This window comes from Malus domestica, chromosome 07 (assembly GCF_042453785.1).
Source record: "Malus domestica chromosome 07, GDT2T_hap1".
Lineage (NCBI taxonomy): Eukaryota > Viridiplantae > Streptophyta > Magnoliopsida > Rosales > Rosaceae > Malus > Malus domestica.
In genome coordinates this window covers 24006611-24030531 of record NC_091667.1, presented here as the reverse complement: position 1 = coordinate 24030531, position 23921 = coordinate 24006611, and the positions used below count along the sequence as shown (strand labels likewise).

General features: G+C 41.2%; 3 protein-coding genes across 3 annotated transcripts; all 3 read left to right on the top strand.

The window, feature by feature from the left end:
* The first annotated feature begins 2057 nt into the window (after positions 1-2057).
* LOC103439466 (uncharacterized calcium-binding protein At1g02270-like) lies at positions 2058-6011 on the top strand. Its single transcript, XM_008378030.4, has 11 exons — positions 2058-2404; positions 2533-2727; positions 2910-3014; positions 3173-3278; positions 3848-4068; positions 4178-4254; positions 4428-4536; positions 4653-4778; positions 5028-5138; positions 5214-5321; positions 5449-6011. Exons 1-11 carry the CDS (start codon positions 2402-2404, stop codon positions 5674-5676), a joined length of 1389 nt encoding a protein of 462 aa, XP_008376252.3. The 5' UTR covers positions 2058-2401; the 3' UTR covers positions 5677-6011.
* An 11717-nt stretch (positions 6012-17728) lies between these two features.
* Positions 17729-20640, top strand: LOC108170703 (NAC domain-containing protein 68-like). The gene is made up of 6 exons (XM_029105782.2): positions 17729-18081; positions 18369-18637; positions 18897-19043; positions 19148-19432; positions 19566-19964; positions 20059-20640. The coding sequence occupies exons 1-6, from the start codon at positions 17886-17888 to the stop codon at positions 20356-20358; spliced, it is 1596 nt and encodes a 531-aa protein (XP_028961615.2). The 5' UTR covers positions 17729-17885; the 3' UTR covers positions 20359-20640.
* Positions 20641-21485: 845 nt separating this feature from the next.
* Positions 21486-22993, top strand: LOC139197424 (uncharacterized calcium-binding protein At1g02270-like). The gene is made up of 4 exons (XM_070824818.1): positions 21486-21761; positions 22011-22121; positions 22197-22304; positions 22431-22993. The coding sequence occupies exons 2-4, from the start codon at positions 22032-22034 to the stop codon at positions 22656-22658; spliced, it is 426 nt and encodes a 141-aa protein (XP_070680919.1). The 5' UTR covers positions 21486-21761; positions 22011-22031; the 3' UTR covers positions 22659-22993.
* The last annotated feature ends 928 nt before the right edge of the window (positions 22994-23921 follow it).

Below are 23921 nucleotides of genomic sequence, written 5' to 3'. Positions count from 1 at the left end.
ACATATAAAACATGGGGAATAAGGATATAATGAGTGTTCATCTAAGTATTCAACAAGTCACTTACAGTTTTTCGATAAAATAAAATATAAAATGAAAGTTATCTATTTTTTGTCGAAATAAAAGTTATGACCTAAGCAATATAGGTGCTTTTTTAGTTTTATAAACGGCTAGACGTTAATTGGATGACTGTTACCTTAAACACATCCATTGCAATTTTATTATATTGTTTTCGCAATACTATTTTCTCAGGAAATTGTTCCATATAATACTATTATCTTGTGGATAAATTAGTTTACAATAACATTATTGTAAATACAGAAATAATCAAACATACCACTAATTATTAGTTTTGACCCTATATTTCAAAATAATTTTTTTTTTTTGTAATGTAATGCACTTTGAGACACCTGGCTTAGGGTTGGGGAGTATATAGGAGGCAGATTGTCTGCACTTCTGTTTGGATGTCATTCCCATCTCTTTCTATTTGTGCGGTTACGATTAAGTCATGTCAACATTTTATATTCTTATTATTTTTTGTCTTATTATCTTTATAAAAAAAATTAATATAAAATATTGACGTGACTTAACTGATACCGCACAAATAGAAGGAGATGAGAATGACATCCAAGCAGGATAATAATCCAAGTGGTTTAACAAAACCCTAAAATATAAAACGTCCCCTCCCAAGAAAAATGAAAAATAAAAGAAAAATAAAAATAAAAGGGTTATCAATGATGATGGACCGACAAATGCACAGACGTCACCGACGCGGTGTCTTGTCATGTTTTTTGCGCGTTTAAGGTGCAACTAGTAGTAGTCCAGTACGTACACATGTTTCGGCTTTCGGTACAAGATTTTTGTGACAAATCATTATTTCTCTTTTTTCTTTCGGCCCCGTGTTTGGGTTCATTTCATGTGACATAGTACTATTTGGGTTTATTTAATAAATTCTTACCCATCAAGGTTGAAAGAAAGTTGAAATTAAATTGCGTGACTAATGGTAGATTCAGGAAATTTTATTTTAAGGGTAAGCTATACCACTTTACTTGACTTCTTATTTTTGTTTTTAAGGTATTAATGTCTTGCTTTCATGATAATCATGTTTAAAGTGAGCATAAAAAAAAACAATTGACAGGGTGAGCCATATTGATACACAGGTTGTAACGTGGATAAATTAGGGCCTAACGTGGATTCGCTGATGTGTCAAAGAGCAGCGCTAGGGCTTTTTTTTGTTTTTGTTTTTTACCAAAAGATACACAGGGCGTAATGTGGATAAATTAGGGCCTAACATGGATTTGCTAATGTGTCAAAGAGCAGTGCTAGGGTTGTTTTTTTTTTTTTTTGTTTTTACCAAAAGGATACCTGGTAGCTTCGTAATGGCAGTTTACCCTTTCGGGATTCGAGAAGACTCATATGGGCATTTCAACCTCCTCTTGATCATCATCGTGCGATTCACTAGCGATAGGAATCGAACTTAGGACGTGCCGTGTGAAATACAGGCCTGGAATTCGTCACCAACTACTGGACTACTCAGTGGTAGTTGCAGCGCTAGGTTTCAAGCCACAAAATTCGGAGGCTAATTTTGGTCTGTGATGCAAGTGAAACATATAATGTATAGGTGGTTGAACTCAAATTGCACTTAATGATTAACCCTAATGCTCAAATCATTACAAGATGACATAAACTAAAGAAAATTAATTTCCTCACACACCTTAAAAAATCTAACAGAAAAATACAATTATTCGTACATAAAAAAGAATATGAATGTGCAAAAATCATTTTCTAAGTGGAATTGCTATTGAATTTGGTTTACACCGTCACAGTTGCATCTAAAATTGTAAGAATCTGTGCCACTTTATGCTAGTTGGAGTAGGAGTAGGACACACGCTTGCAAATTGCAATTGCCAAATGGTTGATTTGATTATTTAAAGTGAGAAGATTGAGGAAGACATTTATAATAATTGTAACCGTTGAATTAAAATTCAACGGTCCAGGTTAATGGGTCAGAAGGATCTTCTTCAATTCCTTCATATTTTAAGATTGCAATTACAGCACAAGGTCTAGCTGGACAGCCTCAATATTCTTGGTTAAGATAGAAGCAGAACCTTCGGTATGGTCCCCACCACACAAGCTTCCAATTCCTTTCACTTCTATCTTCCAACGCGGACGACAAAATTAAAGTTCCAACCTTTATTTTTCATGCCCGCATTTTGCTATAAGTAACGCAGTTCATCAAAAAATCCAACCACATTGCTCTTCAATCTCCACAACTTCTAATAACTTGAAAGTTATTGCAAAATTGGAAGCAAACCCATCACTCGTTTCATCTTGTTAATCAGAACTACTCGAAATTTAGCAACTTTTGTATCAGAAACAGTTACAGTGGCAAGGATTTTTAGCATGGTATCTCTCTCTTCTTTCTCTTTCTAGATTCCTTCTGTTTTTCTTCCATGGATTTGGTTTCTGAGAAAATGGGTACTCAGGAAATCGTTTATTGGATAATGGGTACTGAAAATTTTGAGACTTTGCAGGGTTTAGGGGCGGGTTCTAATGTGGCAAAGATTAATCGCAGAGAAAGTGAGAGTCTTTCAAGGAGCTACAGCGGCGGCTGCATTTCGTTGCCGTCGATAGCAGAGCCAAAGCCAGAGACTTTGGCAGGGCCTTGCTTAGTCTCGTGCACGACTTTCAATATTTTGGCTCCAATCTACAAAAGACTCGATCAACAGGTCCTATTCTATCCCATTTGCGTTTGTCTGTGATTTGATAATTATTTCGTTTTTAGAGTCACTTTGTTTGATAACTATTTCGTTTTTAGAGCCGTTTGTACTCTCAAAACGAAGTGGTTATCAAACGGACTTAGTTTATCTGAGTTTGTTTTCTCAGTTTCTTTGTGGTGTGTGTGAAACAGAATCAAAGCCTTAGAGAGAGCGACTACGGGGCGTTTTGGGTGGCCAGGAACCAGAGGATTTTGGATTGGTTGCTCTGTGAATCATCTGCCATTATTTGTCTGCAGGTGATATTTGATTACCCTTTTGCTTTTTTGGACCTCAAACGAAATACCCCTTGTTGTATATGAGAACAAATTGCACTTGTATGAGGTTTTAAGGGTCATGGTCCTTTCCAACTATATGTGCTTATGTGCTGACACTAACCCATTTTTTGCAATATTAGGAGTTCTGGGTTGGAAATGAAGAATTTGTGAATATGTACCTGGACAGGCTTGGTGAAGCAGGCTATACTACCTTTAAGCTCGCCCGAACTAACAACCGGGGAGATGGTATATTGCTATCTTGAATCTATTCCCCTTAATATCGATTTTAATACATTAGACTTATCTGGATTCGAGTTTAGTTAAATCTCATTATTGCATTGCACATTAGACTTATCTGGCATCATTCGAGTTTAGTTAAATCTCATTATTGCATTGCTTCATGGGAAAAATGTGCGGTTTTTTAAACTCACATTCATATGTTAATTCCAAGTTCACAACTGCAATATAAGTCAGATGCTGAACAACTTGAAAGTTCTGAGAAAAGAATGTACATTATTCTGCACACATGGGTTCATGTTTCATGCATTGGAGTGCTTTGTCACAACACTTTGCAGTTGAATTGGCCTTTCTTTTTTATCTTTTCCCAGTACAATTTAGCAGTCTAAGTTATTGTAGAGTTCTTCCACTAGTTCTTCATATATCGGCTAGCGTTTCCAAAGACGTTGTGTCTTAGAATGGTCCTCAAGTTTGATATCAACTCATTTCTTGTTTTGCGAGTGTTGTCATGATTAAAATGAGCCTTTTAAGTCTATTCCATGCTCTATGGCTTGACTTATTGTATTTTCTCTATACAGGTTTGCTGACTGCTGTGAGGAGGGACTGTTTTAGTGTTCGAAACTACCGAGAGTTGCATTTTAATGATTTTGGAGACCGTGTTGCTCAGCTATTACATGTTCAGTTAGCTACCCCATTTTCACAAAACCAGAGAGGAAACGTTCAACAAGAAATGCTAATTGTGAATACTCATTTGTTGTTTCCTCATGATTCCAGTCTCTCTATAGTACGATTGCATCAGGTATTCAGAGTTTCCAAACAAGTTATCAACTTTGGCAAATAATTGTCAACTTATTTGAACAAGCTCCACTAGCAATCACTTTAACCCATTTCTGGAAATTTTTTAATAGGTTTACAAAATTTTGCAATTTGTGGAGTCATATCAGAATGAAAAGATGCTAAACCCGATGCCTATCGTACTCTGTGGGTGAGTCTCCTGCCTTTTGAAGGTGCTAGCTATCCTAACTGGTAAATCCTTTTGAAGGCCGCCTTCACAAACAATGGAATTTTAATAAATGGTAGGCTTTCTCTGGTTGTATTCTTTTGTGTAGGATGGTAGTTCTTATATTTGTATTTCTTTTTTTGTTATTCTCGATGCAGTGACTGGAATGGAAGTAAGCAAGGCCATGTGTACAAATTCCTTAGATCACAGGGTTTTGAATCAACATATGATACTGCTCATCAATATACCGATGCGGATGCTCACAAGGTTGGTGTTTTCTGGATTTCAATTCTGAAATCAGTGATTTACTGGCTGCCACAGGGCCCATCTATACAATGCTCATCATCTTTATTAACGGAATATTTGTATTTTCTATCCTATAGTGGGTTAGCCACCGCAATCATAGGGGAAACATCTGCGGTGTTGACTTCATTTGGCTTTGTAATCCCAATAAGTCACGAAAACCACTCAAGACTAGTTGGTGCGAAGCTGTTTTTGGAATATTACGGGTAAGCAATTTGGTTTACGTATTCTATATTATTGTCATTAATACTCATCCGTTCAATTTTTCTCTACCTACTATCTGATACCTTGCCACAGAGGGCAAGAATCGTAGTTCATCAGATATATTGTGCACAGAAAGCTTTGTTCAAAACTTTTGAAAAGATGCTTGGATCCTTTATATTATAGGGCATGCAAGCTCTAGACAGTTTCTACATGCAATCCTATAACATCCTTTTTCCTTTTGGGGTTTTCAGCGCCAGCTTCGAAAAGCTTCGATGGCTGAAAATGATGCATTTGCCTTTCTGAAGGGTGATAGTCATGGTGATTTTATTACGTCCTCAGCTTTCTGTGAAGCACTACAACAGGTTGGTTCTATTAGCTATTAAGCTGTATAAAGTTCAAATGGAAAGATCAGACTTGCTCATATAGGTATATTGCAGGTTAATTTAATTGGTCATCCTGCGGGACTAGGTTTCCAGGAGACAAGGGATCTCTGGATCCAGGCAGACGCCGATGCAAATGGTGTTCTTGATTACGAAGAATTTAAGGTACATTACATCCATAATAATTTCGTTTATTTTCCTTTTGAAATTACATTAGCATTGCCGTCATGTAATAGTCCTTCCAAAGTACTACAAGATTAAAATCACGTGTCTAAAACCCTTGGCATTGCAGAATAGAATTTGGAGTTCAACAGCGTCAGAGGATAAGGAAAGTCTCAACGGTAGTAGAGAGGAGTCCAAACGAGGCATGCAGGACTCCCTGGGATTCAATGTGAAGAATGCAGTTCTATATCCCCGTGAGGTGGAGAAGGGAATATGGCCCGAAGATTATACTCTCTCCGATCACGCTCGACTCTCGGTTGTACTTTCACCAGAAAGGATGTGGTGTTGTAAGTCATAAACCTCACTTAACGACGCACACGGAAAGGATTTGTAGAATCTGTAGGAAATGTGTATAGCCAACAGAGGAAAGGTCCCTTCTGTGGTACTACTTGTGTTTGAGAAAAAGAAAGAACAGAGCAATATAGGGTTGGAAAGTATTTTCTGGTTGATATTCTTCATTCTTTTAACTGTTTCTCACTAGCCTTGGCCAAATTATTTTTTATCTTTTGAGGAAGGAGGGGAGAGGATCATGTGTGTGGGTCTCCAGTTGCTGTAATGTGGAATGCTTTTTACCTAAAACGACTGGATTTTCAAGATCCTACTTGATGATATATGATCAGTTATTGATTTGTATGGATTCGTCTCACTTCTTGTTGCTTTGCAATTGCAAGCCCTGTCAAGTGGGCTCACAATCATTCCAAATTGAGAAGATAAAAACAGAATCTAAATTTGAGAAGATACATGGTTGGTACACATAAAAAAGAATCTAAAATTGAGAAGATAAGCATGCTAAATTAGTAATTAGGGATGATTTCTACACATCCGTTTTTATCTCGTCCTTTTGTTTTTTGTGAACAAACTAGACGAGAATTAAGGACTGAGCGCTAAGCTTGACAACATTTATATTTCTTCATATATTTCTTTTCTCGTCGATGGCCAACACATGGTTCGAAGTTGACGTCTGGACGTACCTGTCATGAAGCTCCATGCTAGAAAATTGTCAAGCCTGCCAACTGGCTTGAGCGGTCAGAAAGTGCTTTAAGTTCTATGCACCTCTCTTCTTGTCGGTAGACGGGGCTACATGCAGTTGTTGAAGGCAGTTGTCTTTCTTTCTCGTGGTGGCACTCTATTATCTAAATTCCTTTTGCTGGCTTGGAGGCCCTATGTCTTGATTTTCTCATCCTTTGGTGGGCTTTTCAAGTCTCAAATGTTAAGCCTAAAACAACTTATATATTATTTTAGGGGTGTGATATCCACACACCCCATTTTACATCTCACACATATTTTTAATTTTCAGCCGTCGGATTGGATAAATTAAAGAAGATCAAAGGACAGAAATTATCAAGAGGGGTATGAGAAATAAAATGAGGTGTGGATAGCACACCTCTTATTTTAATGCGTCTAAAAGAATCATGCGTAAACAATTGTCTGCTCATTTAGCGATTCTATTGGAACAAAATTTTGATCATGGGGTTTATCAAACAATATTTACCTGGTTGTAAGTTGTAGCATTGGAATGAGAGATGAAGTCACAAAGTAATCATGAGCTACGGCCCCATTAGCTACAAGTTCTATGCTTTTATAGATTGGTTCTGCCAGTCGATGGAACATTGCTCAAAGAAGTACTTGATCAACAAGAAACTGAGGTAGTCATAATCTCTACCCAAGAAGTGGAAACATTTGCTCCAAGTTCAAACAAGTACTTGATCAACAAGAAAACCTTTATTACAAGGGACATGGGATGAGAGGAAACGGTGGACTCACACAATCAAATCAAAGGGTAGCCTCGTCAATCGATGTTATTTTTATTAACGAGTGATTCATCTTATGTCTTTTGATGAGACAAAATCTATTTCAAGTGTTTCTCTAATAGTATAATGATATGTTATATTCATTTTGTATTTTAAACACACATTAACAAATCTCTCGTTTACTACCGTCGTAAAACAACTTCTTGAGACTCGCAATTTGTTTTGGAATCTATAAACTAAATCAAGCTAAACTATTAGAAAGATTATTGCAAGTAAGAGTAACCACGCTTAAGTGAATTAAGTAATTAGTGAGATAAATATATTGAGACGAATCTCATGTTACAACCAAAGAATTTCCAACAACTTATACCTTAAGAAATACTCTCTAAAGTTATGTATCTAGTATTTCTTAAGCAAACACAAAATTTTCATAAATAAATATGAGAAGTGACTGTGAACACGGAAAATTCCTGAAACGAAAGAGACAAGAACAACGCGCACAAACAAATATTTGTATTTGATGATTTTGGGTTACAATCTCTCTCAAATTTGATCCTCTGATTCGATCTCCGTAAGGTGTTGATTTGTGGATATTTTGTTGATCCAAGGGGCGTCGAGGCTTGATCTTGGATGAACAGTTGGAAGTTTCTTCAAAGGGCCGTGGGCTTAATCTTTGAAGTTGGATTTGAGCGGATCTTCAAGGAGCCGTTGGGGCTTGATCTTGAGGATGAATGTTTCTTCAAGGGCCGTTTGAGGCTTGATCTTGAATAACGGTGATGAGCGGATCTTCAAGGGTGTTTGGGTTTGATCTTTGAAGAACAGTGATGAACGGATCTTCAAGGGCTTTTGGGCTTGATCTTGAAGAACGGTTGGATGTGTGGATTTGTCGACGTTTGTTGATCCAAATGGCCGTTGGGGCTTGATCTTGGATGAACGGATGATGAACGATGGTGCTTTCTTCAAGGGCCGTCGGGGCTTGATCTTGAAAGAGCGATGAACGAAGAACGAAGAAGGCTTTCTTGATTCTTCGGGAACCTGGATGCTTGAGAGCTTCGGAGTTTCAGAGCTTCAGAGCTTCAATGTGTAATCTAAATTGGTCCCCCTTATGAATGAATTAGCCTTCTATTTATAGAAATTTCCAATGCCTAATTTTGAATATAATATCCCAGATGAAATAAGTCGTTTCTGCCAGGTGTTGACACGTGTCCTATTTGATGACTTTTCCAACTCATTTCAATTTTCATTGAGTCACACGCTACGTGTAAAATTTATGTAATACATGAGCGTTGACACTTTGATTTATCGGTCAACATTTATTTACCGAAATTTCGATGTCTACAAATGCCCCCACTTCAAGGCGCGTCGTATACATGTGCTTGTCACGTGTAGGAGATGCGTTTTGAAGTCCCTTACTGTAGATGTCGATTCAAGGGCTGTTGAGGCTTGATCTTGAATTGTTGTTTGAAATTTCTTCAAGGGCCGTCGAGGCTTGATTTTGAAGGTTGAAATTGAACCACAAGGAACTTCATGTGGTAGATGATCTTTGGCTTTGGTAGTGGGTGAATCGGCACATATTTTGTTGCGCTTTGTTGACTTTCCACAGCTTTGATCTTGAACTGGGTTGAAGGATTTTCTAGATTCCTCCAATTGTTGATTTTCCACAGCTTATTCTTGAACTAGGTTTTGATTCAAGGGTGGTAGACACTTAATCTTGAATCGGACTTGTGATTTCTTCCAGGGCCGTCGAGGCTTGATTTTGAATTTGGCTGGAAGCTTCTTCAAGGGCCGTTGAGGCTTGATTCTTGAAGGCTGACTCGAACACACGGCAAGCAGGCACGAGGTGAAGGTGACGACTTGTTGCTTTGTTCAATCTTTCTAATTCACACCTGAGTAGTTTGGTCAACGGTATGATCTTCGAGATTGATGGGCTCCTCTTCCAATTGGTGACTTGGTCTTTAAGGATTTGATTCAAGGGTGGTGAATCGGCACGTGCAGCCCACAACGCCTAGTAAGTCGACCCAAGAATTTGAGGGTCAAAACAAGTTCACCGTCTCAGGCAGATGCGGCATCTTCTCGAGTTCTTCATCTCAGACTCTTTCTGCTGAGTTGACTGTGCATGCTGCATTCTTCTCTGCTTGTTTCTTCAGGCAGATGTGGCAGCTTCTCGAGTTCCTCAGTTCGGACTCCTTCTGCTGAGTTGACTGTGCAGACCGCATTCTTCTCTGCTTGTTCCTTCTGCACCTTGTCTCCACATGCTGCAAGGTATCATTTTCACTTGCCTTATCTGTTCTTCAGGCAGATGTGGTAGCTTCTTTGGAAGTACAGCAGCAGTGGGAAACGAGTACTCGAGAGCAGTGCTAGGTAGGCAATCAGGGAAGGGTTCCAAGCAGTTGGTTCCTTACCCGAGTTTGAGTGGAAGTTCCGGCATATTGTTTTCTTTATCCTTGTCTTTGTAGGTAAGAACAAGGACAAAGGAAATGACAGGGAGAACACATGATATGAGATACTCTTGCTTTCTACCCTGGTGATATGAGATAATTTTGCTTTGGAGTCATTGGCTTGCAGAGGTACCCTAAGGAATAAGGAACACTGAATGACTCGAGAGGCTTCGTTGAGAAAGCATCTTTGGAGATGAAGAAAGACTCTGTATGTCTCCCTTGTTATGGAAGGCGAAGGTAGACAATTATAGGAAGTTCTTTGATACCTGTAGAGGTACTATTCTTTCACTCGTGTCGGCAACCAATGCGTGATTGATCTATATGGCTTCACGTGCTTCCTTCTTTATCATAAATCTTCGACAAATTGTCCGTAATTTCCGCCAAGCTGAGTGTGCATGTGACAGGTGTTGACGCGGCTGAAAAAGACTGGCGCCTCTTCGATAACTGGGATCGGCGCTTCGACAAATTATCCGTGATTTCCGCAAAGCTGAGTTTGCGTGTGATGGGTGTTGACGTGGCTGAAAAAGACTGGCGCCTCTTCGATATCTGGGATCGGCGCTTCGACAAATTGCCCGTGATTTTCGCAAAGCTGAGTTTGCGTGTGACGGGTGCCGACGCGTCTGGAAAAGCAAGATGCTTCTCCGATTTCTGAGCTTGCCTCTTCGATTTTTGAATGGCCTCTTCGAATTCTGAGCTCGCCTCTTCGATCTCTGAAATCCCGTCGAGTGCTGATTTTTTATAGAGGCATGCAGTTCGTTTCAAAGCACACTTGAATTTTCGCTTGTGAAAACTCCCCTCTTGTACTTCTAAGAGCTTGATTTGTCTGATCTCTTCTTTCTTTAACACCTTTGAAAATGTCTGGCCCCTCCGATCGTCGTTTTGACTTGAATCTTAGTGAAGAGGCAGTCCCTTCTTCTCCAGACAACATATGGCGCCCATCCTTCATATCTCCCACTGGTCCTCTTACCGTTGGGGATTCAGTGGTGAAGAATGATATGACCGCTGCGGTGGTGGCCCGGAACCTTGTCATTCCCAGAGATAACAGACTACTTTCCAAACGGTCTGATGAGTTGACTGTTAAGGATTCTCTGGCTCTCAGTGTGCAGTGTGCAGGTTCTGTGTCTAATATGGCCCAACGCCTATTTGCTCGAACCCGTCAAGTTGAATCATTGGCGGCTGAAGTGATGAGTCTCAAACAGGAGATTAGAGGGCTCAAGCAGGAGAATAAACAGTTGCATAAGCTCGCACATAGCTATGCGACAAACATGAAGAGGAAGATTGACCAGATGCAGGAATCTGATGGTCAGATTTTACTTGATCATCAGAGGTTTGTGGGTTTGTTCCAACAACATTTGCCTTCGTCTTCTGGGGCTGTACCGCGTAGTGAAGCTCCAAATGATCAACCTCCGGCTCCTCTTCTTCCCGGAGTTCCGCCGAGTGATAAGGCGCCATCTGATCAATGAAGGCCCCTTATGTTTGCTGCTTGCACATTTGTATTTTTTTTTTTTTGTAGAATGCAATTTTATGTAATTTTTCCAGAGAAATAAATAAAAATAGATTTTATTTCTCTCAATGCATTTGTTTTGTTTTGTTTTTTTTATATTTTTTTATATTTTTTTATGTATATATACATATATATATATTTTCACGTGGACTGATCCACCATTCCCTCTCTTTTTTTTCTATTTTTTTTTGTTTGGTGCCAGATGCACCATTCCCTCTCTTTTTTCACATGGTGTGATCCACCATTCCCTCTTTTTTTTTCACGTGGTGCCAGATGCACCATTCCTCTTTATATATATATTTTTTTATTTCTCTTCTTTCTTTCTCATGGTGCCAGATGCACCATCACTCTTTTTATATATTTTTTTCTTTCTTTTCTTTCACATGGTGCTAGATGCACCATCACTCTTTTTATATATTTTTCTTTTTCTTTCTTTTTATTTTTTATTTTTTTTATTTTTTATTCTTGAGAACCCAGAAGAATGATTCTTCGACGGAGAAGCAAAGTGGAAAGCACGGGTATTCCACTTTGCCTCTTGTGGCTTTATAAAAGAATTGCTGCCTTCTCCCACTTCATCGCATAGTAGAAGGGCCATAACTTTCAACCAAACCGACGGTAGAGAGGAAGAAGAAGATGTATCGAACCGGGTTGCTCACGTTCTGCTGTCCTTGCTGCACCGCCGTCGCTGCACCATTGCACTGCCTGCTGCACACCATTGCACTGCCTGTCATCCTTGCACTGTCATTGAGCCCAGCCACCGAGCACAGCAAGTCGTCAGGTAGCTGGAGGACCGACGATGAAGTGATGTTGACGTACGAGGGGTGGTTAGTGGAGCAGGAAGCGGACCATAACAAAACCCAACTTTTTGGACCGGTTTACGAAGGCGCTGCACTACTACTGGACCATGTTCGACTCGCTGGAGGTTTGCGCAATGCAGTCGGAGAAGGTGATGGCGGAGAGCAGGCTGAGCTTGGCAGGGACCACCACGGATGTGCAGAGATAGTTTTTTTTTTTTTTTTTTTTTTTTGCGGTGGAGCTTCCTGAACATTTGGAGCACCCATCCCTTTTTTAGTACAAGTTCTGCAGCTTGCTCTTGTTGAACTCAAGCACAAGCGTAAAACTAGTGACAACATTGGCAACAAAAATGGGAAGGGGCCTTGCAGCATTATGTATCTGGATTGAAGGAGGATGAGGATGGAGAAGATGGAAAGCATGGATCCTGCAGCACCAACCCAAGTCACAACCTCAGTCTTGCACTTCTTCCTTCTTTCGACTAGCTTTGGGAGACCAACCGAGAGAAGCAGTAGTAGTTATAACACCAGCTACAACAGCAGAATTTCGGTACTTGTCAGTTGATACCTTGGCAGTTGACGCTCCAGAGGAAGAGGCACTTGGTTTGGCATCAGAGACTGAGCCTCCTGAGCTTCCAGCTGATAGATCTGCTCGTTCAGAAAGCGACAACTGTCAGTCGTTGATCCTGATCTACCTGGCATTCCAAAAGCATCTTCAATTGGTGGAGTTCAGGAGATATGGAACCAAGAAATCCTAAATCATGGGCCAACGTTCTACTAAGACGAAAATATCTCTTAAATTCAGGATGACCACTTTTCCATCCGAGCACTCCACCCCGAACCAGGGAAAGTGATCGTCTTCTCCGCAATTGTTGGGAAAAAAAGGACTTTATGGTGTCTGCAATGGCGTCCGAGTCGAGCGACGGTGGAAGGAATGAGTGAAGATTAATTGCAGTGCCCCCCGTTCTCCTGCGGGAAATCTTCATTGCTTTTGATTCCGTGCTTTGGCGGTTTCGAATCTGGATCCAGATGCTCTTCCAGTTGGCTTTCTGTAGTTCCTTCATTGTGTAAACAGACAAAGACTCACCGGCATGTCGAACCCTCTGGAAGAAACGGCAGTAGACGACCACAATTTGATGTCTGATGGAGGCAGTGAATTGGCCAAAGGAGTTGGGTTCGCCGGGTTGGAGTCGGAGGAGGAGGCTCTGATGGAGAGCTTTGGGAAAGAAGGGTCTTTTGGGCTGCTCCTTTTCATAGATTTGGGCTCCGGAGGTGATGATTCCTTTGGGCTTTGATAAGGGTAGTCGGATTCAGTGTCAATGCCGCCGTTTAGGATAATGAACTCGAAGGCGTAGTCCATGAGACCGCCATTGCATCCGGCGTTGTAGGACGTGTCACAGTCGACGAGCTCTTGCTCTGAGAGAGAGACACCAATTCTTCGGTCACTATTTGGTTTATGCCCTCCACTGCTGCCACTGTTGAAAAAGCCCAGCAACTCCCGCAACTTCCTTGATTTTTTATGGGATTGACGGCACCCTTGAGTCTCTAATCCACAGATTCCGGCAACGTCTCGCCGGCGCGAAAAGCGTACCTCAGGCTCGGGTTCTTGGTTTTCATGACCCTGCGCTTAGGGTCACTCCTGGTGCCCAAAAACTTGGCACGGTACTCCTGGTTGATCAGGTCAGCGAAAGCATTCAGACCGACCTTGTACGGATGGTCCAGTGCGTTATACTCGTCGATGAACTTCAAGTTGTCCTTAAGATCTCGAACCTCCTCTCCTCCTCCCCGATGTCGTTGTATGTTTTTTGGTGCTTCACGAGCCACTATGCTCCACGACTTGTTCTATCTGATCTACTGCGGAGCCTGCAATTGGGGCACCTCTGTCTGCCACCCCAGCTGCTATTCCTCTCAACAGGCCTTCGCAGCCGCCAAGGACGGAGTATGGGTGCACCAGAACCACCACAAGACTGCCCTTCTTGATGTCTTCTGGGTTTGAAGAGCCGAGTGCTGAGTTGGGCCCGTGAGGAGGTGGGAGTGGCTTGAGAGCTTTGAAGAATTTTGGCAGATAGTAGGCTACGGGAGCTGGGCCTAATTTGATCTGGTTTTGGACAGGGGCTTCTTTTGAGGCCCTTTATATATATATATATATATTTTTTTTTTTTTTAATACAAAAACATTTTTTTTTTTTTTTTTGTAAATACATAAAACATGTATCTCTTTTTCTCTCTTATTTTTTTTTTTTTTTTGTACAAAGAAATTGTAATAGCATCAAACTTTTAATAAAATCTTTATTCCTTATTTTGGTGTGACTGAACTCAAATTTTGAATATTCAAGCTGCCTATGTACCCCTCCAAAGAAGAGATCAGGTCGTAACGTAGTTCAAATACATAGATATTTTTTTGTATTTTCTTTTGGTGCCATTTGCAGTTTCAACTCATGCAGGCAAGGAGTAATTGTTGTCGCCTTTTAAGCTCGTGCGGACAAGGAGCGTTGGTGTTGCCTTTTATGCTCATGCAGACAAGGAGTGTTGGTGTTGCCTTTTATGCTCGTGCAGACTAGGAGCGTTGGTTCGTGCAGTTTAGGCTCGTGCGAACAAGGAGCTTTGGTTCATGCAGTTTAGGCTCGTGCGAACAAGGAGCATTAGTTCGTCAAGCGATTTGAGAGAGTCGTTCCTCGCAATCTTCATAACAAGGAGCCTTGACCGAGTGATTGAAGAAGTCTTCAGGAAAGAAATTGCGCATCGTGATGGGGATGGACGATCTATGTGTCAAAATTTCATCATCTTCAACACGTTCATGTTGCTTTGAAGGTTGACAAAAGCTGCTTTGCCCCCTTTCCAATTGGCGGACATGTGGAGGAGACGTATGCTTCTTGTGCAATTTCTTAGGAGTGACTTGAGTCCATCCTTCAACTTTGCTTGTCTTGGAGGATGCCCCCAGCGGTTGAGGTGAAAACTTTGAGTCGGAAGAGCCAAAAGTAGAGGTGGTATAGTTTGACTCCACCACATCGTCAAGATCTAGCTCGATGACTCCTTTTTGAGCCAGCTTCATGATGAGATCTTTCAGCACGAAGCACTTTTCTGTCGGATGACTGATGAAGCGGTGGAATTTACAGTACCTTGGACTGTCGGTGCGATTCATCTCTTCTGGCCGTCTACACTCAGGCAAGCCGATCACCTTCTTTTCCAGCAAGTCTTCTAACATGGCAACCACATCAGAGTCGAGGAATGGATAAGTCTTCTCCTCAAGCTCCTTCAAAGTGCGTCTACGCATCTCTTGATCACGAAAAGCTTCGGTTTGAATCGCCTTGCCTCGTGTGGAGATCTTGACGGGAGCTGTGTTGACCGTCATTGCTTCCTTGGTGGGTTTCCATGCAGCCTTCTCCACCTTTGTCTCAAGAACTTTGTCATTCTTGTAGTCGGCGATCGGTTCCTTCTTCCCATGATGAGCGATGCTCAACTCCATGTCATGGGCGCGGGTGGCCAATTCCTCGAAGGTCCGTGGTTTAATGCCTTGAAGGATGTATTGCAAACCCCATTGCATGCCTTGGATGCACATCTCGATTGAAGAGGTTTCCGAGAGCCTGTCTTTGCAGTCGAGGCTTAGAGTGCGCCATCTGTTGATGTAGTCAATGACTGGCTCGTCCTTCCACTGCTTTGTGCTTGTTAGCTCTAGCATGCTCACAGTGCGGCGGGTGCTATAGAAGCGGTTGAGGAATTCCCGCTCTAATTGCTCCCAGCTGTTGATGGTCTCAGGTTCTAGGTCTGTGTACCACTCAAAGGCGTTTCCTTTCAGTGAGCGCACAAACTGCTTGGCGAGGTAGTCTCCCTCCGTCCCCGCGTTGTTGCAAGTTTCGACGAAATGTGCAACGTGCTGCTTTGGGTTTCCTTTTCCATCAAACTGCATGAACTTTGGTGGTTGATAACCCCTTGGCATCCTTAGGGCATCAATTTTCTTGGAATAGGGCTTCGAGTAGAACAAGGAGGTATGTGAGCTCCCTTCGTACTGTGCCTTGATGGTGTTGGTGATCATCTCCTGCAGCTGCTGGATAGAAAGAGATCCCATGAGTGCCGCTGCTTGGTCTGGCTCCGGTTTCCCATCGATTTTCTTCACTGGGGGTTCTTCGTCTCCGCCAGCTCCTCCCTTTAGTGGATCATCCTCTGGGTCGGGTTTATCGCCATCCTGCGCCTCCAGTCGGTTGACTAATGCTGCAATTTGCAAGTCTTTTTCTTCCACAGTTCGGGTTAGCCTTGCGATTGCTTCATTCATTTGAGCTAGCTGCTCATCGATTGAAGTTGCTCCAATGGTCATGACTTGCATGGCTGAACTGTCGCTTGAATCGGCATCGGAGAGCATGGATTCGGAGTATTTCCTTGGGCTTTCCCCCCTTGGTGCCCTTAGTGAGGCTAAGGTGATCAAAGGCTCGTGCCTTGGGTGCTTTTGTTCCCTTGGCAGAGTTGATGCAGAGGTGAAAGAGGCGGCAGAAGTAGCTTTTGCCATGCTTCGAGTCGTGATACCCAACGTGACACCACTTGCGACGAGGGCGTCTTTGTTCTTTGCGCCGGTTATGGGAACAGCTTGAGCCTTCCTTGATGTCATTGATTTTGGAAGTGTACTTATATTCCTTGAACGGAGGAAGAGATGAGAGGTAGAGATTGTCCCACTGGGCGTGCCAATTTGTGAACACGGAAAATTCCTGAAACGAAAGAGACAAGAACAACGCGCACAAACAAATATTTGTATTTGATGATTTTGGGTTACAATCTCTCTCAAATTTGATCCTCTGATTCGATCTCCGTAAGGTGTTGATTTGTGGATATTTTGTTGATCCAAGGGGCGTCGAGGCTTGATCTTGGATGAACAGTTGGAAGTTTCTTCAAAGGGCCGTGGGCTTAATCTTTGAAGTTGGATTTGAGCGGATCTTCAAGGAGCCGTTGGGGCTTGATCTTGAGGATGAATGTTTCTTCAAGGGCCGTTTGAGGCTTGATCTTGAATAACGGTGATGAGCGGATCTTCAAGGGTGTTTGGGTTTGATCTTTGAAGAACAGTGATGAACGGATCTTCAAGGGCTTTTGGGCTTGATCTTGAAGAACGGTTGGATGTGTAGATTTGTCGACGTTTGTTGATCCAAAGGGCCGTTTGGGCTTGATCTTGGATGAACGGATGATGAACGATGGTGCTTTCTTCAAGGGCCGTCGGGGCTTGATCTTGAAAGAGCGATGAACGAAGAACGAAGAAGGCTTTCTTGATTCTTCGGGAACCTGGATGCTTGAGAGCTTCGGAGTTTCAGAGCTTCAGAGCTTCAATGTGTAATCTGAATTGGTCCCCCTTATGAATGAATTAGCCTTCTATTTATAGAAATTTCCAATGCCTAATTTTGAATATAATATCCCAGATGAAATAAGTCGTTTCTGCCAGGTGTTGACACGTGTCCTATTTGATGACTTTTCCAACTCATTTCAATTTTCATTGAGTCACACGCTACGTGTAAAATTTATGTAATACATGAGCGTTGACACTTTGATTTATCGGTCAACATTTATTTACCGAAATTTCGATGTCTACAGTGACAATATATGGAGATCTATTTTAATTGGAAATAACTCCATGAGAATGCTACCGATTTTCTCAATTAGACTTTCTCGTTCTACCTTATCGACTCTTTATCCTACACCTACCCTCATTTAATCTTGGATTGACAAAAGGCGATACAAAATTTTCTCATGATCCCTGTAGCTTTTCAGTCCTCTCCGAGGAAGCACACCCACCCAGCCATACATACGGCAAACAGTTCCACACGTAGGATTCCCCGGGGTCCCACCAAAAGTCACGACAACAAAAATTCCCCACCGCACCATGTAAAAGCAGAAGCCGAAGCTTAATAGTTACTTCCATAAGCAAAAAGCGTCCGCTGAAAACCACGAAGACTTGATCAACACCAAGTCAATTTCCGTACTGTTTCTCTTGTTTTCTTAATCCTACAAAAACCCAGCCAGCATTCCCCTGCTCCTTCATGAAAGAGGATGGCTTCCAATGGAATCCGCTTCACTAGAGTAGAAGTAGAAGGCCTGTTACTGCCAGTGGGATACCGATTCCACCCCACAGAAGAAGAGCTGATCAGCCATTACTTGAAGTTGAAGCTCCGGGGAAAGGATTCCCTCGTCAGCGACGCCATCCGTGAAATCAATATCTGCAACTACGAGCCCAGGGAATTGCCTGGTAATTATTTGCAAAGCCCCAGGTCTTAAATTTTCATTATTTTTCTTAGTCCGATGAGTCTGATAATCTGTATTTGCCATTGGTATTTGGGTTTAATCCAAACGTAACTTATTACCAATCCCAGTTCATAAAGTTACTATTTTTTTATCTCGAGTGACCGTTTTACGAAGGTCAGAGATTTCAGCACTCAACACTCTTCACTTTTACTGATACATTTTAGTTTGCATTTGAATGAGTCTAAAAATGTGTATGCAATTGGTTTAATCCAAATGTTGTGTTTTATGCAGAGATTTCACTGATAAAGTCGGATGATGAATGGTACTTCTACAACCGACCAATTTACAAAAAAAACAGCAGAAACGAAGTTGAAAGGGCGACGGCCACAGGCTTCTGGAAGAGCACCGGGAAGGAAAAAATAGTCAAGGCTCGAGACAACAAAATTATCGGTAAAAAGAGGATTCTGACATTTCGCCAAGGTCGCGGTCGTAATGCCCCAATTACCAACTGGGTCATGCATGAGTTTTCCATCCCTCAAATCACTCCTAATGCTAATCAGGTCATCATTCTCTTTCTATTTTCAGGTTCTTGTTAATATTGTTATCGATATATGATGTGCAATTTGCAGCATTGTATGAGGCAAGTTGTAAACCGGAGGCTGGAGGGGTTTTGGTTGTGAAACTCAAGTCTATTCGGCTTCTAGCCAAATTGGCTTCTTCTGTAACTCTGCAAAGTTTAGTGGCTTTTGGTTTGGAACCTTGTTTAATTTTCTGTTGGTGCTACTTCATTACATAACTGGTTTTCCAACTTATTTGCAGAGGGATTTCGTTCTCTGTTACGTAAAGAAGAAATCAGGTAAGAACACGGATGTTGCAACCGGTGATGAAGGCGAATCTAGTAATTACAACAATGCACCTGACTTTGAAAATCAACTGCAACCAGCACGTAATATGCATGTTGAAGAGGTGAGAATGTCGAGCACGAATGGTGATTAAAACTTCTTCATATATATAGACGGAGCAAAAGAAACAGATCCAAAACCTTTGCTTGTTTGTTGTTCACTATGCAGGAACGTACTCAGCCACCACCAAATCCGGACATTTTTCAGAGGGAATTGGATCTTATGCTTGGAAATACGCGTGGTAATAATGATTACCATGGAATGGATGAAAATTTGGAAGAGTTCGTAAATGGACTTTTTGGGGATGACCCGTATCAGGGTTACAGTGAAGAAATAACTCACAATAACGTCTTTAACGACTCCACTCTGCCACAGTCACCTAGGAAGGTGTATTTACAGGATTGTGGAGTGAGCAGTGACTCAGACACAGAAGTACAACATCAAGCTGCACAGGTAAAAAATCTTTCTCCCATAGAATCTTAAAATCAAATTTTGTCAATGTGTTATGGTTTCCACAGGTCAAATGCTAGAACTTCGCCCAACTTTGGAAACTTGCTCATATTTTCTGATTATTATTATTTTTTAGGGCCCGAGTTTACAAATGCTTGGTGTGCCACAAGCTAGTTCGAGCCACTTCGGAAGAGAGGAAGGTGCTATGCTTCGTAACCAGACCTTAAGACAGGCTGCTTCCTCTATCAATGTGTTACCTAAACCTCAGACTGATCGTCTTCAATCAATCAGTGATGAAGATTCTGGTACACACCAAATAACAAGCAGGCTGCGACGTGCATCAAGACCCATTAATGCCTTAAAATTAAAGAGTGCTTCCTCTGTGGATGTAGATGCAGTTAGCCTTCAGATTAACTCTATTCAGTTAGCCTCCGACGAATACTATAACAGTGAGAGAACACGCAGAAGAACATATCCAACAAGTGCCCTCTTAGCACTAGGCAAACCTAATGAATTAGAACAGCAGCAAAGCAAGGTGAGTGAGAGAACCCAAACTGCAGCACGGAGAACATGAATAATGTTTCTTTGGAGAGGCTATTTCCACAACTTAATCTGGTTTATTTTTGCAGGCCAAAGTAGCTGCAGAGCGTCGAGCTGCTGTTGATTTCCCCCCGAAGAGGAACTTTATAACAGAATCTAACAAAGACGCAGAGGCGGTTCAAGGCAATAATACAGAAAAGGGTTTGAAGCAGACACACAATGCAACCACCGCCGGCAATTGGATGAGCTGTTCTTGCATTTCCGGGGAAACTTCCCCCCCATTAACAGGTCCCCCATCAGTATACCTTTTCAACACGGTTCTACTTCTAGGTGCGATATTGTTCTTTGTTTTTGCTTGGGAAGAAGGTTTATACGGGCAGTGGTGCTAGATGAGCGTCACACAAAGAGTAATGCCAGACTTAGTGGTTGCTTATTGCTGCTATAAAATGTGGGAGTACCAGCCATGTTCTGCAGTGATGAAATGTTTACATTTGGCATAGCCTATGGAGTTTGACATGTTTCTGTTTCTACGGATCAGATGTAATGATTTATGGCTGGTACTGGAATCTCAGTACGGTATATTTTTTTTTTTTGTTTAATCATTTGGGGAGCGGAGATTCGAACTCTTGAGATATTTTCTTAAAATGTAAAAGATAAATACTGTTAGACCATGATAGTGTTAGAAGTTAGAAGTTGAGATGTTAAAGAAATCATATTGAAATTCGAACTTTTGAGATATCATTTAAAATTGTGAAAGATAAATGTTGTTAGAAGTTGGAAGTTAAAATGTTCGTGTCTCAGGATCACTCAGAAACTATGAGACCTATGCGCAAGCCAACTGCGCCACCACCCCAATGTTGTTCTAAAGTTGTGTTACGTAATATTTAAACGGAATATGCAAAATGTATGGGTCTTGTTCACAGCAGACCTGACATTTTGTACCCGACCCGTTAATATTAGTATTTGGGTGGATGCTTGACGGGTCGGGTTGCTAACAGGTGAACCCGTTAACTAACGGATCACTTTGGGTCAACCCGTTAGTTGAGGATATTTTAATAATTTCAGTAAAATCTTAACAACAAAAAATAAACTCTATGTAAAATAATAATAATAATAATTGTTAACGGGTGATCCATTAGCTTAATGGGTCGAGTTTGGATGACCTGTTAACTTAACGGGTCAGATTGAACTCGACCCAAACCTGATAAACTCAACCCGTTTACAGGCCTAGTTCAAAGGTTGTATTACGTAACTTTAAAGCCCACACAACCAGCCTCAAAAATTTTGCTTGGTCAAAAATGGTTTGAAGGAGACCTGCATTACCATTCAAAATTGATACTTAAAAAGATTACGCCTCAATTTGTGGGCTAAGATATTTATAAGCATATGAATATTTACATTTTTGTCACATTAAATGTGATGCACAAGCCCCCCAACGTAAGTGTCATGAGTTCCCGGCCACCCGGTGGGGTATATATTTTTCTGCAACGAAAAATTTCAACTTATAACAAATAGTGTCTCTTTCTTCTTTCTCTCAATTGCTTCTGCTTTTCTTCCATGAATTTGGTTTCTGAGAAAATGGGTACTTAGGAAATCGTTTATTGGATAATGGATACTGAAAATTTTGAGTCGTTGCAGGGTTTAAGTGCGGGTTCTAATGTGGCAAAGATTAATCGCAGAGAAAGTGAGAGTCTTTCAAGAAGCTACAGCGGCAGCTGCATTTCGTTGCCGTCAATAAGTCACGAAAACCACTAAAGACTAGTTGGTGCGAAGCTGTTTTTGAATATTACGGGTAAGCAATTCGGTTTACATATTCTATATTATTGTCATTAATACTCATCCGTTCACATTTTCTCTACCTACTATCTGATACCTTGCCACAGAGGGCAAGAATCGTAGTTCATCAGATATATTGTGCACAGAAAGCTTTGTTCAAAACTTTTGAAAAGATGCTTGGATCCTTTATATTATAGGGCATGCAAGCTCTAGACAGTTTCTACATGCAGTCATTTAACTTCCTTTTTCCTTTTGGGGTTTTCAGCGCCAGCTTCGAAAAGCTTCGATGGCTGAAAATGATGCATTTGCCTTTCTGAAGGGTGATAGTCATGGTGATTTTATTACGTCCTCAGCTTTCTGTGAAGCACTACAACAGGTTGGTTCTATTAGCTATTAAGCTGTATAAAGTTCAAATGGAAAGATAAGACTTGCTCATGTAGGTATATTGCAGGTTAATTTAATTGGTCATCCTGCGGGACTAGGTTTCCAGGAGACAAGGGATCTCTGGATCCAGGCAGACGCCGATGCAAATGGTGTTCTTGATTACGAAGAATTTAAGGTACATTACATCCATAATAATTTCATTTATTTTCCTTTTGAATTACATTAGCATTGCCGTCATGTAATAGTCCTTCCAAAGTACTACAAGATTAAAATCACGTGTCTAAAACCCTTGGCATTGCAGAATAGAATTTGGAGTTCAACAGCGTCAGAGGATAAGGAAAGTCTCAACGGTAGTAGAGAGGAGTCCAAACGAGGCATGCAGGACTCCCTGGGATTCAATGTGAAGAATGCAGTTCTATATCCCCCTGAGGCGGAGAAGGGAATATGGCCCGAAGATTATACTCTCTCTGATCACGCTCGACTCTCGGTTGTACTTTCACCAGAAAGGATGTGGTGTTGTAAGTCATAAACCTCACTTAACGACGCACACGGAAAGGATTTGTAGAATCTGTAGGAAATGTGTATAGCCAACAGAGGAAAGGTCCCTTCTGTGGTACTACTTGTGTTTGAGAAAAAGAAAGAACAGAGCAATATAGGGTTGGAGAGTTTTTTCTGGTTGATATTCTTCATTCTTTTAACTGTTTCTCACTAGCCTTGGCCAACTTATTTTTTATCTTTTGGGGAAGGAGGGGGGAGGATCATGTGTGTGGGTCTCCAGTTGCTGTAATGTGGAATGCTTTTTACCTAAAACGACTGGATTTTCAAGATCCTACTTGATGATATATGATCAGTTATTGATTTGTATGGATTCGTCTCACTTCTTGTTGCTTTGCAATTGCAAGCCCTGTCAGGTGGGCTCACAATCATTTCAAATTGAGAAGATAAAAAAGAATCTAAATTTGAGAAGATACATGGTTGGTACATATAAAAAAAAAATCTAAAATTGAGAAGATACGCATGCTAAATTAGTAATTAGGGATGATTTCTACACATCCGTTTTTATCTCGTCCTTCTGTTATTTGTGAACAAACCAGACGAGATTAAGGACTGAGCGCTAAGCCTGACAACATTTATATTTCCTCATATATTTCTTTTCTCGTCGATGGCCAACACATGGTTCGAAGTTGATGTCTGGACATTCCTACCATGAAGCTCCATGCTAGAAAATTGTCAAGCCTGCCAACTGGCTTGAGCGGTCAGAAAGTGCTTTAAGTTCTGCGCACCTCTCTTCTTGTCAGTAGACAGGGCTACAAGCGGTTGTTGAAGGCAGTTGTCTTTCTTTCTCGTGGTGGTACTCTATTATGTAAATTCCTTTTGCTGGCTTGGAGGCCATATGTCTTGATTTTCTCATCCTTTGGTGGGCTTTTCAAGTCTCATATGTTAAGCCTAAAACAACTTATATATTATTTTAGGGGTGTGATATTCACACACCTTATTTTACTTTTCACACACCTTTTTAATTTTCAGCCGTCGGATTGGATAAATTAAAGAAGATCGACTGACAGAAATTATCAAGAGATGTGTGATAAGTAAAATGAGGTGTGTAGATAGCATACCCCTTATTTTAATGCATCTAAAAGAATCATGCGTAAACAATTGTCTGCTCATTTAGAGATTCTATTGGAACAAAATTTTGATCATGGGGTTTATCAAACAATATTTACCTAGTTGTAAGTTGTAGCATTGGAAATGAGAGATGAAGTCACAAAGTAATCATGAGCTACGACCCCAT